General features: G+C 51.8%; 1 protein-coding gene across 6 annotated transcripts in view; it reads right to left on the bottom strand.

The window, feature by feature from the left end:
• TSPAN18 (tetraspanin 18) overlaps positions 1-21,802 on the bottom strand; it is a 173,051-nt gene that overhangs the window by 20,733 nt on the left and 130,516 nt on the right. For all 6 annotated transcript variants that reach the window (XM_016146819.2, XM_016146818.2, XM_036221860.1 and 3 more), the window contains 2 exons: positions 4,525-4,608; positions 606-678 (listed from right to left, as the gene is read on the bottom strand). In XM_016146819.2, the coding sequence (XP_016002305.1) occupies positions 606-668 (63 nt within the window). In that variant the 5' untranslated portion in view covers positions 669-678; positions 4,525-4,608. The remainder of the gene's footprint in view (positions 1-605; positions 679-4,524; positions 4,609-21,802) is intronic.

Raw genomic sequence — 21,802 nt, 5'->3', positions numbered from 1 at the left:
ATAGGTTGGATGGGGGTGGAGCTAAGCTACTGAGTGCTGACACATTGCAGGCACTTCCTAGTCTTGTTTAATTTTCAAAAAAAACCTATTGAGGTAGATAATTAAGGGAAGAAGATACCGAGATTCAGAAAAGTGAAATGTGTTTCAAATCACTGGCTGGTGAGGCGCAGAGCTTGCCTTTGAATTGCAGTACCCCAGGCCCAGAGAGTGTTGCAAGCCCATCAGGTTGCCCCGTATCTCTGATGTCTGTAATACTCTGGAAGGGGGAGGGAGTCAGAGCTGGGTGGGGCTCCCTCTGCTGCCCTCTGATCACCCCCGTCTCCTCCTTCTGCCCTAACTCCCACCAGGGGTCAGATCCCAAGACAGGGCCCAAGACTGAGAGCCTCATCCTTTGTCAGAGGAGCTGAACCATCCCATCCCGAGTTCCGTGCAAAATGTCTCTCCTAGGACAGCAGGCTCTTTGGCGTGGAGCGGGCACCACTGGGGGCCTCCCCTCCAGGAAATCCTGCCTGGCCAGGTAGGGTCGACTATTTCCAAGCAGCAGTCACTTCCTCCCACCCAGCAGAGGCCTAGAGAGACCCAAGGCACGTTCCAGGAATACTTACAAATATGAAGAAATTAAAAACGAACATCAGGTACTTCATGCAGCTCAGACAGTCGCCTTCCATGGTGCTCTGCCTATAAAAGAGCGAGGCTCCTCAGTCCTCCCACAGGGGCACCCCAACCAGAAAGAACTCCTACCTCATTCCTCCCCCATGGGGAGGGGTCTCCAGAGGCCCGCCTGACCTTGTATTGAAGTGAGTGGGGAAAGAGGAAGGCAGAAAACAACTTCCTCTTTGTCCTGTGGGGCTAGCCTGCCTGGATCAAGCTTGCGGCTACCATTCATTTGCTGTGTGGCCTTGGGCGAATTACTACCTCTCTGAGTCTTATTCTCTCCAACTTGAAAATGGAGATTAAAAACAGACGCTTTCTCTCAAGCAGTGTTGTGGGGATTAAGTGAAATAATGCAATAACCTGCTTAGCATGATGTCTAACACGTGGCAAGGGCTCAACAATGCTACAAGATGATACGACTTGGTTGCTGACGTGAACCTTCTACTTGGTTGTTGAGAAACTGAGGCTCAGAGCCCCGGGGACCTGACGAGGTCATGAATCAGGATCAGAACCCAGGCCTGACAAACTTCCCAATACCGTGCACGCCCTCAAGCCCACAGGACTTGCCCAGTGAGGAGGGATGCTGCAGGGAAGAAGTGGGAGCACCTAGCTGGGGGCTCGAGGCCTGCTCCTAGGGCGAAACTCTCCCCGTGCCCTGACTACTACGTCCAGCATCCCATCCCCAGCCCTGCCCGTGTTCCAGGCCCTGTCTTGCTGGTAGGCAGTGGGAGGGCCGAGATTCAGTGAGGACCCAGGGGTCAGGCTGGCCTGCTGTCTAGGCAGCATCTCTTCTGATTGGCCCGTGCCAGTGCCCATCAGGTGTTAAACACCTTGACTGTCATACCCAAACCCAGGCCCTTCCTCTGTCAGGCTCAGACTTGGATGGGTCTTTGGGGGAGCAGATGGGGCTGCCCTGATGAGATGCTGAGAGGTCTGCGGGGGGCCAGGCTCTGGCGTCCTTCCCCTCTGCCCACCCAGGCAAAGCTGCTCTCCAGGGTGGGATCCAGCTTTCAACGGACTCTGGCCATTTAGCAATTAAAGGGCATAATAAATATGGCAGCTCATAAATGGGCTATCTGTATTTATTATGTCTCACATTCATTAAAGATTATATCGAATGGGCAGCTTGTGGCGTGCTAGGCTCCCGGATAAATGCAATAAAAGGTGTGTCTCCTGGGAAAAGCCTTCAACAACCTCCAAGGTGAGGCAGGTAGAAAAACAGACGATGTGAGCCAGGGGGTGAACAGAAATATGGAGGCCTGATTTCCAGCTCCAGGGCAGGGTGGGAAAGGGCTATGGCCCAACTCTGGCAGGCTTAGCTGGTGTTGCCTGGGTCAAGTTCCCTAACTGCATATATCCAAGAGTTTCCTTATCTTTAAAATTAGTATAAAAACAATGCCTTCATGATAATGCATGGAAAATACTGAGCACTGGGCTTGGCCCATTGTAGCTAATAACATCAACAGCTAGTAACAGCTGGCATGCCTTGAGTTCTTACTATGCGCCAAGAAACATGCGCAATCTCATTTATCCTTCATAAAGCTCCAGGATACAGGTAATGTCATCTTCATTTTTCAGGTGAGAGAATTGAGGCTCAGAGAGGTGGAATCACTTATCGGAGATCACACAGCGTGGAGGTGCCTGAGCCAGGATTTGAACCCAGGTCTGTCCTAATCTGGAGCCACAACTCTTAATTATTATGAATAATTAATGCAGTGAATGCTAATTGCTTGCTCCATTTATCCACCTTCCAAAATTCAGGCCTGTCCTCACACCTCCTATGCCAATTTATTTCCCACTGTCCAGGAGAAACAGCGTCCTGGACCATCATCCTCCCCCACCAGACTGAAGTCAAAAGACCATCTTGCCTGCTCCACTCCCCACAAGGGACTTATGATCACAAGGACACACCTCTACAGCCAATTGGCCAGACAAGAGTGACAGACACATGGAATCTCCAATGCCTGGATCTGGCTGTTAGCTCTATCCTCCCACAGAGGCTTTTGGAAGTTGATATCACTATACGGTTCCCTAATTTATGCCTAAGGAGAGTGGGGTCATAAATAATCTCTGGAAGATGGGCTGAGAAGACACTTGAGACCATGAGGTCCAAGAGCTTAATTGTTCCTCAAAAAAGATGTTCAAAAGGCAATTATGAAGGAGACTGAGGGACCTTTCTGCTACATGGAAATGACATGCCCTTCCTGGGGCCAAGGCTGAAAGGCCCACTGGGGCTTCCTCATTCCAGGGAGCCAATAGGGACCCCAGCGGAGAGTATCAGTGTGGGTGGGGTCAGACTAGACTCGGTTCTTCCACCTTCTAGGCTTATGACCTTAGACAAATCACATAACCTCTTTGGGCCTTTGCTTTCATGTCTGCAGAATGGAGCCAGGGATGCCGACCTCCTCAGCAAATTATACAGATGGAGGATTAAATGATACGATATGTAGAGCTCCTTGTCCCAGACCTGACACATCTTTCCTCCCTACTTCCCAGCTCCTCTGTGCTCCCAGAGACCAACCAGATGCATTAGCTGTACTTCTCCACGTCACGAAGAGAAGAACTCTGACATGGAGGATTTCTGAGCATGGAGAATGAGTACACGCAGTGGTTCTCATACTGGGTTCCTGGAGACTAACTATATCCTAACGCTATTTTCAGGTTATCGAATACGATCTCAGAAATCATCTCGCCACTGGCTGGCTTAAGGGAAAAGTGTCTTGGGTTTTGGAGCAAGTAAACCACCCCAGGGTGGGGGATCCTGTTTCTCGGTCTGTTCAGAAGCTCTGGCCACCAGGTATGTATGACTTTGAAGCACAAAAACTAAGGAGAAACTTTAACATATACTTAAAAAATGACTTGGTAAAGGCAGCACTGTTTGGTAGACAAATCCTTTAAATCTTGGGGCTCGGAGGGATGAAATGCAGGAGTCAGCGTCACGGGCAAACTTGACTTTGTGTGAATGCAACTCCCCAATGCACAAGGAGAACGTGCAGACCAGTGTAGGTTGTGTGGTTCAAGCTGCCCTTCCATGTGGGCGTCTGCCCCAGGGAGAATATGGGTGGCAGCCCTGGACCTCCTGCCGTGGATCTCACAGTCTCCAGCCTCCTGCATCCATCCCAACATCCCTACACCTGGCAAAGGGATGGTTTTGGGGTTACAGAAGGGTGTTTTTCCCCTCAGATGCAACTGACTGTTTCGTGTATTTGACACTACTGTTTGTGTAAGTGCTGACTTAGAACCTAGCCTTTGTATAACTTATGTTATCAGCATTTCAATAAAAGATGTTCTTCATCACAGAAAGGCAGGGCAACCCTGATCCGGACTAGTTCTCTCACTCTAGAAATAAAAAAACTGAGGCTGAGAAAGGAAAAGGGGATCTGACTAAGTTACAAAACCAATTAGTGAGGGATCTGAGCCTGGAGCCCTGTTTCTTAAAGCCCAGGCTAGTACTCGTGGGCACACTACATGCTTGATGTTTGAGTTTATTCAGGTAGTATGCATCTCCCTTTCTACATTGTCAGAATGTATGCTTCATAAAGACATGGACCTATTTTGTTTACTGCCATGTTCCTAGTGTCTGGAGCAGTGCCGTACACTCAATTAATCTATCTGAATGAATGAATGAATGAATGAATGAGAAAAAAGAAAACAAAACAATGGAGAGTCAGCAAATCAGAGAAATAGACAAAAACAAGTCAAAAAGAGAAAGATGGAGAAAGACTGAGGGAGAAAGATAGGGAAAAAGAGAGACAGCAAGAAGTGATAAAGGAAGAGACAGACTAGGAAGAATTGAGTGGAGATGGGGTGGCATCTGGGGCTGGAGCAGAGGGGCACAGGGAGAAGGGGAGGCAGTTGCTGAGTTGTCACCTGGGCAGTTCTTGAGGTGTCAGCAGGACAGAGTCTCCTGGTCAGAGGGTCTCCTGTATATTCCTTTTATTGGCCCAGCTTGTCCTATAAGAGAAAATACTCAATTACCATAGGAAGTCATTAAGGAGCAACCATGTTCAAGAAGCTGTTTATGAAAACCTGCCCTTCAGACACATATTCAGGACAAGTGCCTTGCTAATCTGGGCTCATTAGCACTAATGAAAAGCACTCAACACCTGGGCCCCTCTAGCCGGGGCGGCCTGCATGGGGTGCCCACCCTTTGCCCAGATGGCAGCTCCTGGGTACCCTCACTGGGGTTGCATGGGGAACCACATCTTCAAGAGACTTGTTCTTTCTGGCATGGGCTTCATCTATGCCAACATGCTGCCTGTGGCTGGTGAACTGGGAGGAGACAATGGGCGTGAGCGGCCCACACACCTGAATACTACCTGGGCATCTACAGTGAGTACCTCAGCAGAGTACCAGCAGGGGGCCCTGTTCATCAAACCCCCTCCCCAGAAACCCTGACTCCCAGGAGAGAGAAATTTGGTCCTGGAAAAGGTTTCTTAGCTTTGCATAAGGATTTGCCAGAAGGCTCCTCGTGAGAGCCAGCTCCTAGCAGTGCAAATAAAGGTTTGGTTTCAGCAGTCAAATGAGCCCAGATGCAGGGTCCCATTTTGCCATACTTGTGGGGAATTCCACAGCCAGGTCCTGCTCAAACACTGGGTTAGAGGACAGTTCCAGGAAAAACCTGAGGCCCTGGAGGAACTTGGGCTGCGGTGGGCATCCCCGTAGGGAGGAAGGGGCGATTTCTGGCTCTCGGGTGCCAGTTCTGATTCCTCCCCATCCACGTCAGGCAGCACTCACTCCATCACCACTACTTCTGCAAAGCCCAGATGGCACCAGCCTTGGCCGGCTCCCTTGAGACCTTTGGAAAGTCACTATCCTCCCTGAGATGCTCAGTTCTCCTCTGAAAACTGTGATTCTCAGTTTCGAAGACAAAGGTGGTGGTTGTAGGAATTCATGCTATGAAACACATGAAATGAAATGATATGACAACACTTGGAAACCTATAAAGCACTATTCCCATGGGGAGCTATTATTACCAGCATCATCATATATTAGAAATAAGTGGATGACCACATTTACCTGTAATCAATGGAGATGGTCATGGGGGAGAACAATGGCTTAGTCGAGATAGAAACATCTTTCCCCTAAAAGGCCCCAAATTGAAATTACTGTTTATACTTTTGTGATAATTAAACCTAATAACTACTAATAGTATTGAGCGTTTACCATGTACCAGATTCTGCTTAGCATTTCTCTTGCATTCTCTGACTTAATCCTCACCTGGGAGGTGGGTATCACTACTATCTAATTTTACAGATGAGGAAACTGAAGCTCAGAGAATGTAATTAACCTGCCTGAGTTTATTCACAAAGTTAGCAAGACATGCCATGATTCAGGCCCATGTTTGCTGGACTCCAAACCAGAGCTCCTGACAAAACACCAGTCCGTGGACGTGGCACCAGAGAGAGGGAGTACTATACCTCAGTCCCCAAAGTGTGCAACCTGGTGCTGCTCTTCCCAGGATCAGGCAACTAGGCACAGAGTCCCAGGGAGCCGGCTAGCATCCGTCCTCCCCCGTGCCAGCTGGAGGTCTCTGGGGGATGACCCAATACTGCCATCCTGTGACAGATGGGAGTCCTGAGGCCCAGAGGGAGGCAGAGATGGGAGAGGTCACCCCGCGCCTCAGGGCTCTTCTCTGCAGGCCCCTGCCTAGGCCAGACAGCTTTATTAATCTTGCCCCTCCCACTGACCCAGATGGCGACTCAATCCCATCTGCACAGAGTGGGCCCAGCAGGGGTTCTCTGATTAAGAAGAACAGCTCAGTTCATAAATCACTCCTTTTACTTTCACTGCCCTGGGCCGCTGGGCATGCTTTCTGGAGAGAGAGAAAAGGAAGCAGGTGAGCATGAGCGATGAAGAAGCCCCCATCAGAGGAAGCAAAAGTAGACCTGGGCTGCTGTGGAGTGAGAAGTGTCTTGTATGCCCCGGCCAGGCGAGGGCGCTGTGATGCAGGATGGAGGCCCAGGGTCCTCCCCTGGGTTCCAATCAGCGGAAGCTGGGCTCTGTCCGACTGTAAGATCTTTGTCAGCCTCCTCAGCTCCTGAGCCTCCACCTCCCACAACTGTGACATGGGGATTCTCACATCTAATTCCCAGAGTCATTGAGAGAATTGAAGGGGGTGATGTAGGTGAAAGCACTTTGGCGGCTGCACATCCAGTTCCTTCCTGTGTGTGCCAGACACCTACTAGTGCCAGCCCTGGGCTTGGTCCAAGGCACATAAACCAGGGACTGGTGGTTTCCCTTCCTCAAGCACTCACTCAAGTCGAGTGAGAGTCAATGACCTGGTACTTGGAGAGAAGTGTTAACAGCCACATCCACCAGGTATTTTGGGCACGGCTAGCAGAGAGCAGCAAGCCCTGGAGGGGGAGCCTAGAAGCTGGGAGGTGGGCATGCGAGGAGGCCAGGGCAGGACCAGCATTTACGGGGCCCCAATGACAATGCAAGGCACTGTGCCATGGGCCTTTGCCTGTAACGGTCTGACTCGAATCCTCCAAAAAGCTCTGCAAAATAGATGTTATTATCACCGTTCCCTTTACAGATGAGAAAACTAAGGCTCTGGCGGACTAGAAAGGTCCCAGAGCCAGAACTGACACCCAGGTAGGTATTCCTGACTCTTAGACCCACATTCTCCTTCATCAGGATGGGGGCCGAGGCTGGTCAGAATAACAATGATTCTCGCCATCACGTTCAAAGCTGAGGGGGGTAGGACTTATTTGCCCACTGGCTGTGTCTGCTGGGCCTCGTCTGAGACAGACGGTCTCGTAAACAAGCAATTGGCCCTAAATCCTGGCGTTCCTGGTGATGGCATGGACATGGGGACATAGACACCGCCGGATGGGGACTAAAAGCTAAATTAGGCCCCCGAGGGCGGCGCCTTGACGGCGAACGGTCCCAGGCAGCCTGCTGAGGATGCAGTGGGATCCTAGATGGCAGTTTCCTCTGGTCCCCAGACTCACTGAATCGTGACTGTCCGGGGGGCAGAAGCGTCTGCGGCGTCTGAAAAGGCCCTGTCTGTGGTCTGTGCCTTGAACCTCAGTCTCCGCCACTCGCTCTTTCCGCTGCCCCACCAAGAACTCCCACAGGCAGTTTCCATCAGAGAATCTTCGAAGAAGGAAATGCCTTGGTGAGGGCTAACTCCGGCACCCTCCTTTCTCACTGGGGATGCTGAGGCCCAGAGAGTGGCAGGGTCTTGCCCAGAGTCACACAGCAGGGCTAGAACCAGGAGCTCCTGAGTTTAAGCATGCTGCTTTTCCCACCGCCCAAGGCAGCCCCTGAAAACTGACATCTTAATTTATTTTGACTTCTGAAAGCGCTTTACGCCTGTTACCTCACTGAATCTTTCCAACCACCCCGAGAGAGGGGCACCCATGTTTTACAAATGAGGGAACTAAGGCTCGGAGAGATAAAATTACTGGCCCAAAGTAACACGGTAGGTTGGAGGAATTGCTGGGGCAAAGCCGAATTCCCCATCCTTGTGCCCTGGCTGTTCTCCAGAGGTGTGGGCTCAGAGGCTTTGGGCCTGCTGATCCCCAGAGTGACCATAATCCTCGCCTCCCATCCCCCGCATGGACCTGGGCTGGACTCAAGCCACAGAAGGCGCTCATCCCGGACACAGGAAATGGGTCTGTGCTCCCGCCTTTGCACCGAGGTGGCCTGACTGCAAAGGCCTCTGGGATGGAGGTGCTGCTTCCTGTTGCAGAGACTTTTACTTGCCACCATCCAGGTGCTGGAGGCAAGACAACCTGGGAAATTTGAACTTGGGCATGAAAAAGAAGAGCGGGGGTCACTGTGTGTGTCAGAAACAGGATTTGGCCTCAGAACACAAGGGGCCAAATCCTGTGTGAGCCCAACAGTGAATTGTAGCTGAAGCACGATGAGGGACTGCATTTCAGGGCTGGGAAGGACAGAAAAGGGCAGAGCAAGGGCACCCTCCTTCCTCCTGAGGCCAGTCCCGCCCTGTCCCTTGGGACCTGCTGAGCCCTCCAGGAAAGTTTCTCTGACTGCCAGCCTGGTGATCTGGAGAAAAATCGGTGTGAGGAAGACACAAGCAGACATTCCAAGTAAACAACTGGCTCCCTGGGACCAGGAAGGACAGGTGTAGTTGGGCACACCTGGGAAATCCTTCTTGACTGTGGCAGGGACACTCGGGTTCTGGGAGACGGCATGGACATCCAGGGGAAGGGAAAGAAGGCCGACTCACCCCCCTGCCCCCCACCACCATCCAGTGGGGGAACCAAACACTTGCACCAAGATTAGAGGGGGCAGGCATGTGTCCTCTGAATGGACCACTGCCGCCAGACCTTCCCTACTAGGTACAAGCTTTTGGTGGCCGGGGCTGTGTCTGCTTCGTCACTTCCCGAGTCTCCTCAGGGCACAGAGGGGTGCTAGACAGAATGTTATCAGTAGAATAACGGCTTCTGTTTCCCACGTGCCCCGAACTGTGCCGAGCATAGTTCCAACATCATCTACAATGGGTGAACTTCCTCGAGTTACCTGAGAATATAATGAGGCTCAGAGAAGGGGAATAAGCTTCCCGTGGCCCACGGCGGGCCAGCTGGTAAGGGGAGAAAGTGGGATTTAGGTCCCGGAATTCTCACTGCTATGAAGTACTAGGAAGCCTGCTGGCCGAAACAACTGGGAAGAGAAGGAATGGGCGAACATGAATCCTGGGTTCGAGTCCAGGTTCTGAAAACTCAGGCGAAGCCTTCCCTTCCTCTGACTCTCCAGTTTTATGGCTGTTGCCCATGGCCAACTGCATCTCTATGCCTTGGGTATGGAGCAAGAGTGGGCGCCGGAGACCCCAGCTCGCCCTCCCCACCAGCAAGTGCTCCCTTCCGCATTGCATACCCCATACTCCGTCAGGGCCTGGAGCTGCAAGAGACCTTTGAAAAACTTGGTAATCCATCCCAAAATATGCAGGGCTGTTGCTGGGGCAACCTGGCGGCCCCACGGCCTGGATTTAAATATTTAATGGCTTCATGGATATTAAGGGAGCCTGGGAACTGGGTAAAAAAGGGCACAGGTCTGAGCTGGGGTTGGGGCGGGTGGTGAAGCCTGGCAGCTCCTGCCAGAGCAGCCCCTACCCCATGTCCCCACCATGCAGAGAAGGGTACCCAGGGCTCCCGACTTCTGCTGCTGTATTTCTTCTGTGAGATCAGATCATACAGGATAAAACGATTCCTGACTGGAACACAGGTAAGTGGTTAAGGCACAGAATTCACTGCTGGGGTAATGAGAGGTATGGTCTCAGTGGGAATTTCTCTTTTGCAGGTAGAGAAAATTTACGTTTTTCCTTAAGTTCCTACTGTACAGTTCGCACATTATTTCCTTGGAACCTCTTCATCGTCCTATGAGGCAGGCCTACTATAATTCCCAATTTACAGCTGAGAAAACGGAGATCAGAGAGATGAAGTGACTTGCCCAAAGCCACACAGCTACCGAGTGGCAAACCGGAACCCAAGGTATTGAATTCCAAAGTCAATACTCTTCTCCTATATCTATCAGGAGTCAGGGCCGGAAACTGCCTATAGCTAATAACAGTAACGGCTAACATGTCTGGAGTTCTTTCTATGAACCAGACACTATGCTAAGGGCTAATTCACTGAAGTCTCACAACTACTTTGTGATATAGGCTCTGTTACCTCCATCTTACAGATTTGGAAACTGAGACCCCAAGAGGGGAGGTAACACACTAAGATCACAGGTACGCAGGGGTGCCTGTATTCAGGCCGTAGCAGTCCACTCCAGAGCCCGGGCACTTCACCTAGCTCTTCTTAGCCCAAGTTTAGAAAGGTATAAAATGACAGTAACAAATCAATCAATCAAACCTAAAACCATTTTTTTTTTTTTTTTTACCATGGTGCTTTGTCCACGTCCTCCCAAGTTAGATAGAACAGTAAGAGGAAATTCCTTCAACAAATTAACAGTAAAGATGAGTCAGCTTGAGGTCTGGCTTCAGGGACTTGCTCTCCAGATGAGACCCATGCACACAAACCCACACAGACAGCAATACAGATTCAGTCACTCAGACACACAGGGACAGACAGACAAACAGATACATGCACATAGACATATGTACAGATATATACACAGACACACATGCATGTAGACACACAGACATCTATAGTCACGCATAAAAGTACCTCCATGGAGGCATGCACGTGCGCACACACACACACACAGACAGGTCTGGCCACTGGTCACTTTCTTGCTTGACTGAACTAACTATCATTTTATAAAAAAGATGAAAAAGATATCCCAAGTCACTTGGCCAATGCCTCTGTCAACATCAAGAGTATTTTAAACAGGCAAACCAACCTGATTTTATTCCTAAAGATCTTCAGGAAGGAGGAAAAACCCCACAACCTCATTCTGACATCTCCTGTTTAAGTAGGGAAGTTCTTTCTGGCATCTAACCAAATTCCCTCCTGCTTCACATTAATCACAACACGACTCTTTCCATCAATACTCTGCTTTACAGCTCCCAAAGCCCTTCTATTTTTATGTTCTTGCTTTATCCTCACAGCCATCCAGTGAGGCAAGCAGGGCAGAGATGATTATATTTATGGGGAGTGGGGCCCAGAGAAGTTAGGGAGCTTGCCTGAGATCACGCAGCTACCGTTTGAGGTGGGCTCCAATCCAGCTGTCGTGCCTTGTTTTTACTGCTGATTTCATGCTCCTTCAACGACACCAGGTTGCTGTCAATGTCCTGTCAATTTACTTTGTCTGCTCCTCGCTGCAATGAACTTCCTTGGATCTCAGCCTGCCTGTGTATAGTGAGCAGACTTCGCTGGTCCTGGCTCACTTCCCTCCTGCCTGAGTACTGCCTGCATGCAGCGAGGAGGGGTGGCCTCTCAGAGCTGGGTGATCCTAGGTTATCCTGAAAAGTCCCCACCAGAGTTAGCAGGTTTCCTGTGCAAAGAGAAAACTGGTGAGGCTTCTCTCTGAACCCTCATCACCTCCAGGGCCAAGGAACTATCAGAGCATAAATCAAGTGCCCCCCAGCCTCATGTCCACGGGGGTCACTGCCCCAGTTATATTTGCTTGGTGATAAATATTAGACATTGAGTCTTCCAAGGGCAACTGTAATTGATTCCAGTCACCTGGCCCAAATTAGAGAGGCCACGACCCTTTCCCATAAGAGAAATGACTAGAGGTATTTAAAGCTCAAGTTATGGAGGGCGAACACCCAAAACACAGAGACCATGACAGAATGCCCCGCCTGGCTTGAGAAAAGCCAGCGAAGAAATGAATCAAAGGAAAAAGCTGAGGCTGGGGCCTGAGTAGATCGGACAGGCACAAGTCAGAGAGCCTTGTTTTATTTCCTCCTCATAAAGCATCATCCCAGCTGTTCACAGAAGCTCTAAATAAAGATGTGGGCCAAGGGTAGAGGCAGGAAAAAGGCTGGGCTTAGATGGAGACAAGCCAAGATCTCCGGCAAAGGGGCACGAGAACTGCTCCATGCTCTCCACAGAAGCCTGCTTCCCAATTCTACCAAAGAGTATTATTCCAGCCAAGGAAGATGTGGGCAATCCCTCCAGGAGCCTCAGTGATGAGCAAGTATTCAGTGTCACCGAGCTCTAGCAGAGGATTTCTACTTCCTTTTGACAAAATAATAACAAGTGATAATATAAAGAAATAAAACTTCAGGTCTTCATTTCTCCATCCGTGAATGGGACAGAACCGCCCCCCTCCCGCCCCGTCCCCCCTACTTGCTCTTCCCTCGGTCTGGTGCTGGGCAGGAGGGCGGAAGCCGAGGGAAGGGACATGGACTTGACGGGGACATGAGAAGGTGTGCCAAGCACTCATCTCCAGCACGGTTGGCAACTTTCTTGTTCTGTAAAGGGCTCGATAGTAAATAGTTTAGGATTTGCAGCCATATTGTTTTTGTCACAAGGACTCAACTCTGCCTTATTTAAGAAAGCAGCCACAGACCACATGTAAACAAATGGTCCAGGGGCCAATACGACTTTATTTACAAAAAAAGATTGGGCAGGGTTCGGCTCACAGCTGGTAGTTTGTGGACTTCCGACCCTAAGAACTATTTAGGGACTCACCTTAGAGGGTTAGAAGTAAATGTGTTTCCCATTGTCGTGTGGGGCAGAGGACGGGAGAGAGAACCAGGTCTGCAGAGACAGGTCCCAGCCCTGTATTCAGGTTGTGCAGCTTCTGCCAAGACCCAGCACCTCTCTGAGCCTCAGCAGCTTTACCGTGAATGCAAGAATAAGACAGCATCACCTCCAGGGTTGTCTTGAAGGTCGAAGGAGCCCCTCGTGGGTGATGGGTATTGCCCTCAGCAATCAGAAGACAGTGGGCGAGAGGTTAACTCAAACCACAGGAGGCAGGGCTCTGGCCATGCCTCCTGGAAGCTGGCAAGGCCTGGCGATGAGCACTACGTGGGGCACGCACAGGAGGGAGCTGTCCAACGGAAGAGCCGAAGGAGCCAGAGGAGCCGGAGCTGGGCATCCACGGAGGCCATGGCCTGACCCCTCTGTCCTGTGCGAACTCAAGAAGAGGCCTCCCTGGACTGCATCCTTTGCCAAGAACTCTTGGGAGCAGGGCTCTGCCGCACAAGAGAAAGCTGAACTTTGGCCATGGCCACTGCCAAGTCTGGCACATAGCAATGTGTCTGAGCAGCCTTGGTCAGCCTGCCTGCTGCAGGCCTTGATCTCCTCTCTGAGGCTCTAACAGATCACAGATGACTAATGCAGAGCATATTTCAAGCCAAGGATGCGCCCTTTGATTAGCCAGCTGTTCCCGGGAAGGCCTCTTTTTTTTTTTTTGTCCTGCTGAGGCCCCACAGCAATAACAAGGTGGGCAGGGAGGCTGGTGGATGCTGTGGCCAGATCTGAGGAGGAGGATGACGATGGTGGCAATGATAAGAGTTAACACTTAACGGAGTGCTTGCTATGTGCCAGGCACAGTTCTAAACACAGCATCTATTAACTCATTTAATTTTTTAAAACAATCTGTGAAGTAGGTACAATTATTAGGCCCATTTGACAGACAAAGATAGTGAGGCGAGGCGAAGCGAAGTCATTCGCCCAGAGTCACACAGCCATTAGGCTGGCATTAGAAGCCAGGCATTTGGTTCCAGCATCTGAGCTCAGAGGGTGTCTGAGACGTCCAGAGCTGGTGGGGCAAAGCACAGATCTCTCCAGAATTAGGAACCTCCTGGAAAAGAGTGTTACAGTGGGAACCGGGGGGCTCAGGACGGAGTCCTTGCTCTGCCTCTAACCACCCGTGTGATGTCGAGACAGTTTCTCATCTTCCCTCGGCTTCTCTGGGGAGGCAGCACGCAGACCGACCACAGGCATCAGAGTGACTGGGCGGAATCCTCTTCCCCACTCACTACCTGGGCGGCCTTGGCCTCTGAGGCTCAGTGTACCCTGTGGCCTCAAAGCCCGTGTGAACGTCCAACGAGACCACACTGCCTGAGACATGAAAAAGGTCCCTGGAAGTGGCAGCTGTTATTCCCATTCATTGGGAAGCCACGCCTTCTGCTCATCCCCGAGCCCCCGAGCCACGGTTTCATGGCTCCCATCGCCAGTGCCGAGCAAACATCTGGGTGTCATTGGCTCCATTCGTGGGTGGAAAGAATTCAGGTATCGTCCTTTTAGAAATGGAAATAGTTGGCTGAATATCTGATGCGCAGACCTCATCATTCGAAAATGTAAATGCAGTCCAATCTGCAGCATCCAGAGCGAAGAAATGCCAGCAAAACAGGTCAGGGTTTCAGGAGGCCCTGCTGAAACTCTGGGGACTCTGGGAGCAGAGGGAAGGTGGCGCCTTATGACCATTGGATCTCGGGGTGCATGAGGGTGTGTCTGAGCTCAGCAGTGAAGGCCACGCACCCACCCCCGCACACTCAGGCTGCCCTGCAGAGCACAGACAGCAATGGTGCCTGTTGCCTGTGTGACAGTCCCCTCTGTGGCCAGGCTGGAGGTGTTAAAAAGAGGGCTCTGGAAGGGGACTTCAGGCCAGGCTCCAATCAGGCAAATTGGTACCGTTTCCACAGTTCCTGAGGATATGAGGATTCCCTGGGGTCTGGGGATCCAGGTTCAAGTTCTGAGTTCATGGCCAGCCAGTTAGCTCTGGGGCTGGGCCAAATCCCCCCACAATTCCCCATCTTGGGTCCTGTGTTCCAGGATGTCCCTCTGCCTCCAGAGCCCAGTCTTCTCTATCTGCCTCCGTCTGCTCTCTCCCCTCTCTGAATGCCCGTGTATGCATATGTGCACGTGCGCGAGCGCGCACACACACACACACACTCTGACCATTTCCTGGAAAGGTGGAAGATGACCTGCTTGCATCAGCTGAAACACTTCTATTAAAGCTCACCTCATTCAGAGGCCTGAACATAAATCCCTGCCCTGGGACTGTGACCCCCAGCAGGCGATGGCCACGTTTAATTTAGAGACTCTGCATGTGTGAACCATTGTACAAAGCCGGCTTGCCCAAGGCAACCTCAGGGCTACCGGGGCCCTGCTGGGAGCAGGGATCCTGGGGAGCCTCCTTGCTGGGAAAAGGAAGAGCCTGGCAGGTGTTTCATTTCCCCCTGGCTGCCCTGTAATTAATTAAGCAAGAGGAAGACTCAGTAAGTTCATGGGACAAGGTCGGGATTTCCAGGAACGATGTGGGGTGATGAGGGGCATATGTGAACAGGCCTTCGAACGAGGCCGCCCTGGGCTCCAGTCAGACCCCATCTCTAGGTGCTGTGTGACCTTGAGCAAGCGCTTCTGAGCCCCCGTAGGGTGACTTCAGAACCACTGGGACTGACCACTTATGCAGACCTGGGCCACGTCCAGACAGGCCTAAGCAGCAGAGCTACAGTGAGTGTTGAAATGATTCTGAATTCTGCCTGAGGCCAGTAATCCACCGATTGCCTCTTCCAAGGCATCAGTCTGAATAACAAACATTTTTGGAGAAGGGGTTCTATGGGAAACGGGTCCTCTCCAGAAGCATCATATCAAATTCTCTAAGGTTCATGTTCCAGTAAGAGATAAGCCTGAAAGAGAACCTGGATCCCATTACCTAAGTGACCGGAGGCCTGAGGCGCAGGGATCAGACTCCTCCTAGCTGCGTGCCCTAGGGCAGGCAGTGCTCCCCAGTCCGTAGGGGTGAATGGCATATGGGGAGTGCTTAGGAAAGCAGGGCTCGGTGAACATCCACTCGCATTGCCTGACTCCAGGTGGTGGGACACACATTTTCACATGTATCTCATTGAAGCTTTCCTACAGCCTTGCGAGGTATTAGTATCCTTCGTTCACACGCGCACAGACTAGGAGTGAGACCCTAAAAGACGTGGGGCCAGTGAAACCCGGATTAGCGCCAGCCCGTGTGAATTCCTAGGCCTCGGCCCTTTGCCTGGCCCTCTGCTGCTTTCCAGTCACCTCGCACCAGTTCGAGGTCATGTTAACCTCTGAAATACAGATTTAAGGATCCTTTGGTCAGCTTCATCAGTGATGCACAAATAAATCTGTGCTTCCCAGAATGCCTTGTTCTTATCACAAGGCTATAGCTGCCCAGCTGCTCCCAGACGCGACTGGCCTTCAGCGGCAGCAGCAGAGACTCAAAGGGTGACCGGGGTCTAAGAAACCAGACTCTGGGAAGGAGCCTCCTGTACAGCGGCGGCAGCAGCTCACCAGGAGAGAATCAATTCAAGACCTTGTTGCACTTCGACAGTGCGGTGTGTGCCAGACTCATTTCCACCGTCTCCTACAACTCTACGCGCTAGATGCTAGTAAAACCTCCATTTTTCAGCTGTGAAAACAGGCTCAGAGAAGTTAAGTCACTTGCCCAAGGTCACACAGCTAGACTGTGGTGGTGCTGGGATCTGAACCTAGGCAGCCTTGCTCCAGAGCCTGGGCTCCTAACAACTGCCCAATACTGCCCCTCTCCCATAGGAACCCCAGGCTTGAGGGCTAGTCCCTTTTCTTGACAGCCCTCTAGGGCAGCGGTCCCCAGTCTTTTTGGCACCAGAGACCGGTGCACCTATGAGAATCTAATGCCTGATGATCTGAGTGGAGCTGAGGTGGTGATGCTATTCGCTGGGGAGCAGCTGCAGATACAGATGAAGCTTCGCTCACTCGCCCGTCACTCGCCTCCTGCTGTGCTGCCCAGTTCCTACCAGGCCACAAACGAACCAGTACTGGTCCGCGGCCCAAGGGTTGGGGACCCCTGATCTAGGGCTGCAAGGTGAAGATGAGGGCCTGTAGCCTGCTGTCCCCAACATCCCCCAGAGTACAGCAGTGCTTTCATGGCTTTCATGGAGGGATCCATCACTTTGCCATCTTAGAGAATGTCAAGGCTCGAGGGGCCTGAGGTCCTTGAGTCCATCCCCTTCATTATATAAACAATGGCTCCGAGGCCTTGCCTCTGGTCACACTGCATGTCCTGAAGTCGTCAGCATCATGGCTGGCTTGGTCTTAAGATTCTGTTTCACTCTCTTTGTAACTTCCTTCTCAGGTGCTCTGCAGCCAGGTCCTGTGGCTCAGAGGTGACACTCAGGCCGGGGCCCTGTGCCCAAGAGGTCTCAAAGGGTGAATACATCCCGTACAAGGAGTGAATACTTTGGGACTCGTTCTAGGTGCTTCACCTGTGATCTCATTTAATCTTTACGGCATCACTAACAATATTCCTCTTTACAGGTGAGGAGCTGGGGTCTCACAGAGGTGACGCCCCTTCTCCAGGGTTATACAACTCAAAAGAAGAGAAGCTGTGGTTCCCGGCGTGGGCTGCCAGCGCGGGGTGAGGGTCTCTGTTCATCCACAAGCACAGGACAGTTTCCAGCCCTGCTAGCCCAGCTGTCCCACTTCCTGGCATTCAGGCCCTACATCTCGAGTTCATTTAGAAGAAGGAGCCAAGGCTCCTGCAATTGCTGCTGCACTGCAATGCCGCCCTGGGGGCCCTTCTGACGCAGGCACTATCAGTGGTACCTCTGGGTCAGCCTTTTGATTGTGCGGCTTGTCTGAGATGGAGCCTAAGCGGCCCAGGTTTGGAGCAACATGGGGGCTCCAGAAAGGTAGGCATCCCCTCCCCCAACTGCCCATCCCCTTCCCAGCTTCACTGACTCGCTGCAGCAGCGAGGAGAGGTGAGGCTCACTGAGCCAGGACAGTTCTTGTCCAATCAGAGGAGGAGGAAGAGAGCTAGGAGGGGAGCCATCCCTGGACAACAGCAGGGGGCCTGACCCCGAGGCTGTCACTCATCCTTTGTCCAGAGACAACTTGCTCTCAGTTTCCAGAGGACAATAGGACACACCTGTCCTTTTCCTCCTGCCATTCTGGCCTCCAGGCAACTAATCATGGGAGACAGCAAATAAGCAGTTTTGGTTTAAGGAGTCCTCTGCCCCCTAGTCACTTACTTACCTCCACCACATTCTCACAACAGCTTACAAGGACCCTCCACCCCGCTGAGCTCATCTCTGACCCCCCTTCCTCCCTCATCCCACTCCATGGCTTGAGCCACACTGGCGTCTCCCGCATGGTAAACACATTCCTACCTCAGGCCCTTTGCACCTGCTGGTCCTTCTGCCTCGGACTATCTTTCCCTCAGATATTCCACATGGTGTATTCCCCCACTTCATTCAGGTCTCTGACCCAATTCCTCAGGGAGACCTTCCCTGACCACCCCACCTGCCAGCCTAAAGTAGCCGCTCTCCCTAGTCACTGTCTAGCCCGCTGCCGCTGACACTTACCTCCAACAATGTTTTCTCACTGTTATTTATCTTCTCTCCCCTTCCCTTGAATGCAAGAGGGCAGCGACTTTGTTTCATTGTTGAACCCCAGCATCCAGTACAGCAGGGGTCTCCAACCTTTTTGGCACCAGGGACTGGTGCTCCTATGAGAGTCTAATGCCTGATGAACTGAGGCGGAGCTGAGGCGGTGATGATGCTAGTGCTGGTAAAGGGCTGCAAAAACAGGTGAAGCTCACCCCCTGCTGTGCGGCCCCATTCTTAACAGGCCACAACCAGTACTGGTCTGGGGCTCCGGGGCTGGGGATCCCTGCAGTGCGGTGTCTGCCACAGAGCGAGTGCTCAATGGATATTTGGAAGAGGAAGAAGGGAGGGATAGAGAAATGAATCTCGATCACACAGAGAAATGAATCTCTGTGTGAGCCCCTTTCACACATTTCTGATTTAACCCTTGCTAAGACTTTATTGGAAGAGGAAGGACCAGCTACGTAACTTGTGGGGCCCAGTAAAAATGAGGGGTCTCCTATTAAAAAGTTACTAAGAATTTCAAGATGGCAACAGCAGAGCATTAAACCAAGTGTGGGGCCCTTCTAAGCACAGGGCCCCGTGTGACTGCCCAGGCTGCCTACTTGTGAAGCTGGCCCTGGGGAGGCAATATCACCTTACCATTGTGCCATTCAGGGATCAGAGGACCAGAGAGGTATAGTGGCTTCCCAACATCACACAGCATTATGCTGTGACTTAGAACCTCACAAACGCTCCCTCCTCAGTTACTGCAGTGGCTATGGAAGGAATCCTATTACCCACTATACACCTGGGGATCTAGCCCAGAGAAGAAAGTGGGAGAGCAAAATTTCCTGTAAATCTGCTGTATATGTGCTTATGTGTGTGTGTGTGTGTGTGTGTGTGTGTGTATGCTTGTGTCCGTGTGCTTATGTGTGTCTCTGTCTGTCTCTCTCTCTATCTATATTTACTTCAAAATATACCTACATTTATTTAATATAAAATTAAGGTATTGTCTTCCAAACCTTCAAGAACTGCCGTTCTATTAAGACACATCTTGAAACTTTGTGCACCCTCTGGCTGAGGGAGGAGCCCCCGGGCCCTGTGGGTACCCGCAACTCTGTTGAAAAAGCACCGACCTAGGTAGAAGATGCTAGCACGGGCCCAACAGTCAATGCTGCGTGATAAACGTGAGCTTCGCTCTCTCCCTCCTGCTTGTCTGAAGGAAACCTCCTTTGGGATGGCCACAGACCCAATGGCAAGGAGTCTCCACAGGCCTGGCGGAGACGCCAGATCTCATTATTCCACCAGAGGCCGAGAGGAGCAGACTGGGCTTGTTCCCTCCTGGGGGGGATGCGCCTAGACCTGTGAGTGGGCGAGAGGAGGGAATTATCACCCTGCTCAGCCAGCCTGTTCACTCTGCACGCTAGCCGGAACACGTAATGGTTTGTTAATACAATCTAATTTGGGGAGGTGGGTGCACTGGGGTCTCTGGAGCGGGGCGTGGCATGGGGGAGGAGGCCTCTAATGGTATAAGTAAAGGCAATCGGCAGTGTGGCTGAAATGCTGTTCGGTTTTGACGCTTGCTTTGCAAAATGATGTCTTAATCCAGGATCCAAAGACTAGAAGTCTGTTGTGCTGCTGTGTGTGTGTGTGTGTGTGTGTGTGTGCGCAAATGTGTTTGTGGATGTGTGTGTACACAGGGAATAGGATGGTCAGTGGGTGTGTGCGCGGTGCCAGAGGATAGCTCCATGAGGAGGGGGGCCAGAAGAGAACACAGCTACATCACACCTAAAGGCAGAATGCGGTGGTCTAATTTGGAGACTACAAACAAAGGCATCTATTTTCCCATGTCTAGCTCACCCAGCCCCTATTAACACTAATTAGGAGGACTGGGAATTCCCCATAACTTCATAATTACTGTTAACAGACTTCACAGGAGCTGTGAAGGAAATGGAACACCCCTGTCCTGTTTTCATGGTCAAGGTGATGATGGTTCGGGTGGTTGCTGTGATCTTCGCGCTCCCCACTCCCAAGGCACCGGCATTCCCCTAGGGATCCCAGATGACCAGAAGGCCCAGGACGATAGGCTGCATGGAGGGGGGCGGGTCCTGGAGCTGTCTCCTGCTATAACTGCCTCTTTAGGTGAGAAGGGCCTGGGCGAGGCCTCTGGGGGGAAATCTGCTGGTATGGGGGGCTGGGAGAAGTAGGGTAGGAGCCCAAGAAGGATGTGGACCTACCTTGGGAAGAGACTCCCAACTGAGCATTGGGCCTGGAGGTCAAGGAGTGGAGATTCCCCTCTGCCTCTGGTTGACCCACTGCCGATGTTAACCCACTGCCTCTGGTTCAGGTCCCCTGTCCTGGGCCGCCCACCCTGCCCTTGCCCACTCTCCCTCTTAGGCCCTGTCCATTAAGATGAGCCATAAGTTTAAAGGTGGCGCCAAAGAGCTGGCAAGATCACAGCAATGACTTCACAGTGTCATTAGGCCCCCTCCCCAGCCTGCTGTTCCCTGCAGCCAGACGTCTTAGGAAACCACAGTTAAGCCATTACGGGGACCCCCTCAGCTGCTTGGCGGCAGGATGGCCACTTTTGCCAGCTGACAGGCGCAGGGACTTCCCAGAAGCAGCCAGGCCAGCCCTTCCCACAAGGCCTCATTCATGCACACAAAGACCCTCCCCCTGGGCCGCCCCTCCTCAGCCCTGGCAGTCCCGCTGCAGGAGCTGTGGGAGCAGACGCCAATACTGTCCCTTCTCCAAGTATCTGCCTGTGCGTCTGCCCTCACCCCCAGGAAACGCTGTCCGTCTGTCTAGGGCTTGAGGCCTGGCTCTGCTTCCAGAAGACGGTTCTTTGTTCTCTCCTGCCTGCCCAGAATCTGAGATTCTCTGCATATTAGGGAGCTTAAAGGCCACATTCTTAGTCATATTAAAAAGGGCTGAAATGGTACAAAACATTAACTGACTATGGTGATTATTCTTTTATTCTTTATGCTCAGGTGATTTCTATTTTTTTCTTACAAAAAAAAAATGTGTTGTTGATGTGACGATGAAACAAATCATTGTGAACGGGTCATTTAAGCCCCACATTCTGAAGCTGCCAGGTCTTTACAGGTACTACGACCTGGTCCTGCAATACCTTATCTCCCTTTGTCCACTTGAAGAACTCACCCTTCAAAGCCCAGCTCGACAGCTCCTCAGCCATGAAGCCTTCCCTGATTTAAGCAGCCTAGGCAGTGGCCCCTTCTGTTTAGTTCCAATGCCCTTATTTTGGAGATGAGAAGACAAGGCCCAGAGAGGGGCAGGGCCCCCTCAGGCCTCACAGCCAGGCCTCTCTCTGGAGGTTAAGTCTGTACTAGAACCCAGAGGGGCTCCTTTTACAGCGTGGTGGGAGGGGAAGTTGGAGCATGCCCTCCCTGACTCTCAACTCCCCCTTCCTTCCCTAGAGCCAGCACCTGCCC

This window comes from Rousettus aegyptiacus, unplaced genomic scaffold (genome assembly GCF_014176215.1).
Source record: "Rousettus aegyptiacus isolate mRouAeg1 unplaced genomic scaffold, mRouAeg1.p scaffold_m13_p_5, whole genome shotgun sequence".
NCBI classification, from domain to species: domain Eukaryota; kingdom Metazoa; phylum Chordata; class Mammalia; order Chiroptera; family Pteropodidae; genus Rousettus; species Rousettus aegyptiacus.
This window is presented reverse-complemented; position numbering and strand designations above follow the sequence as displayed.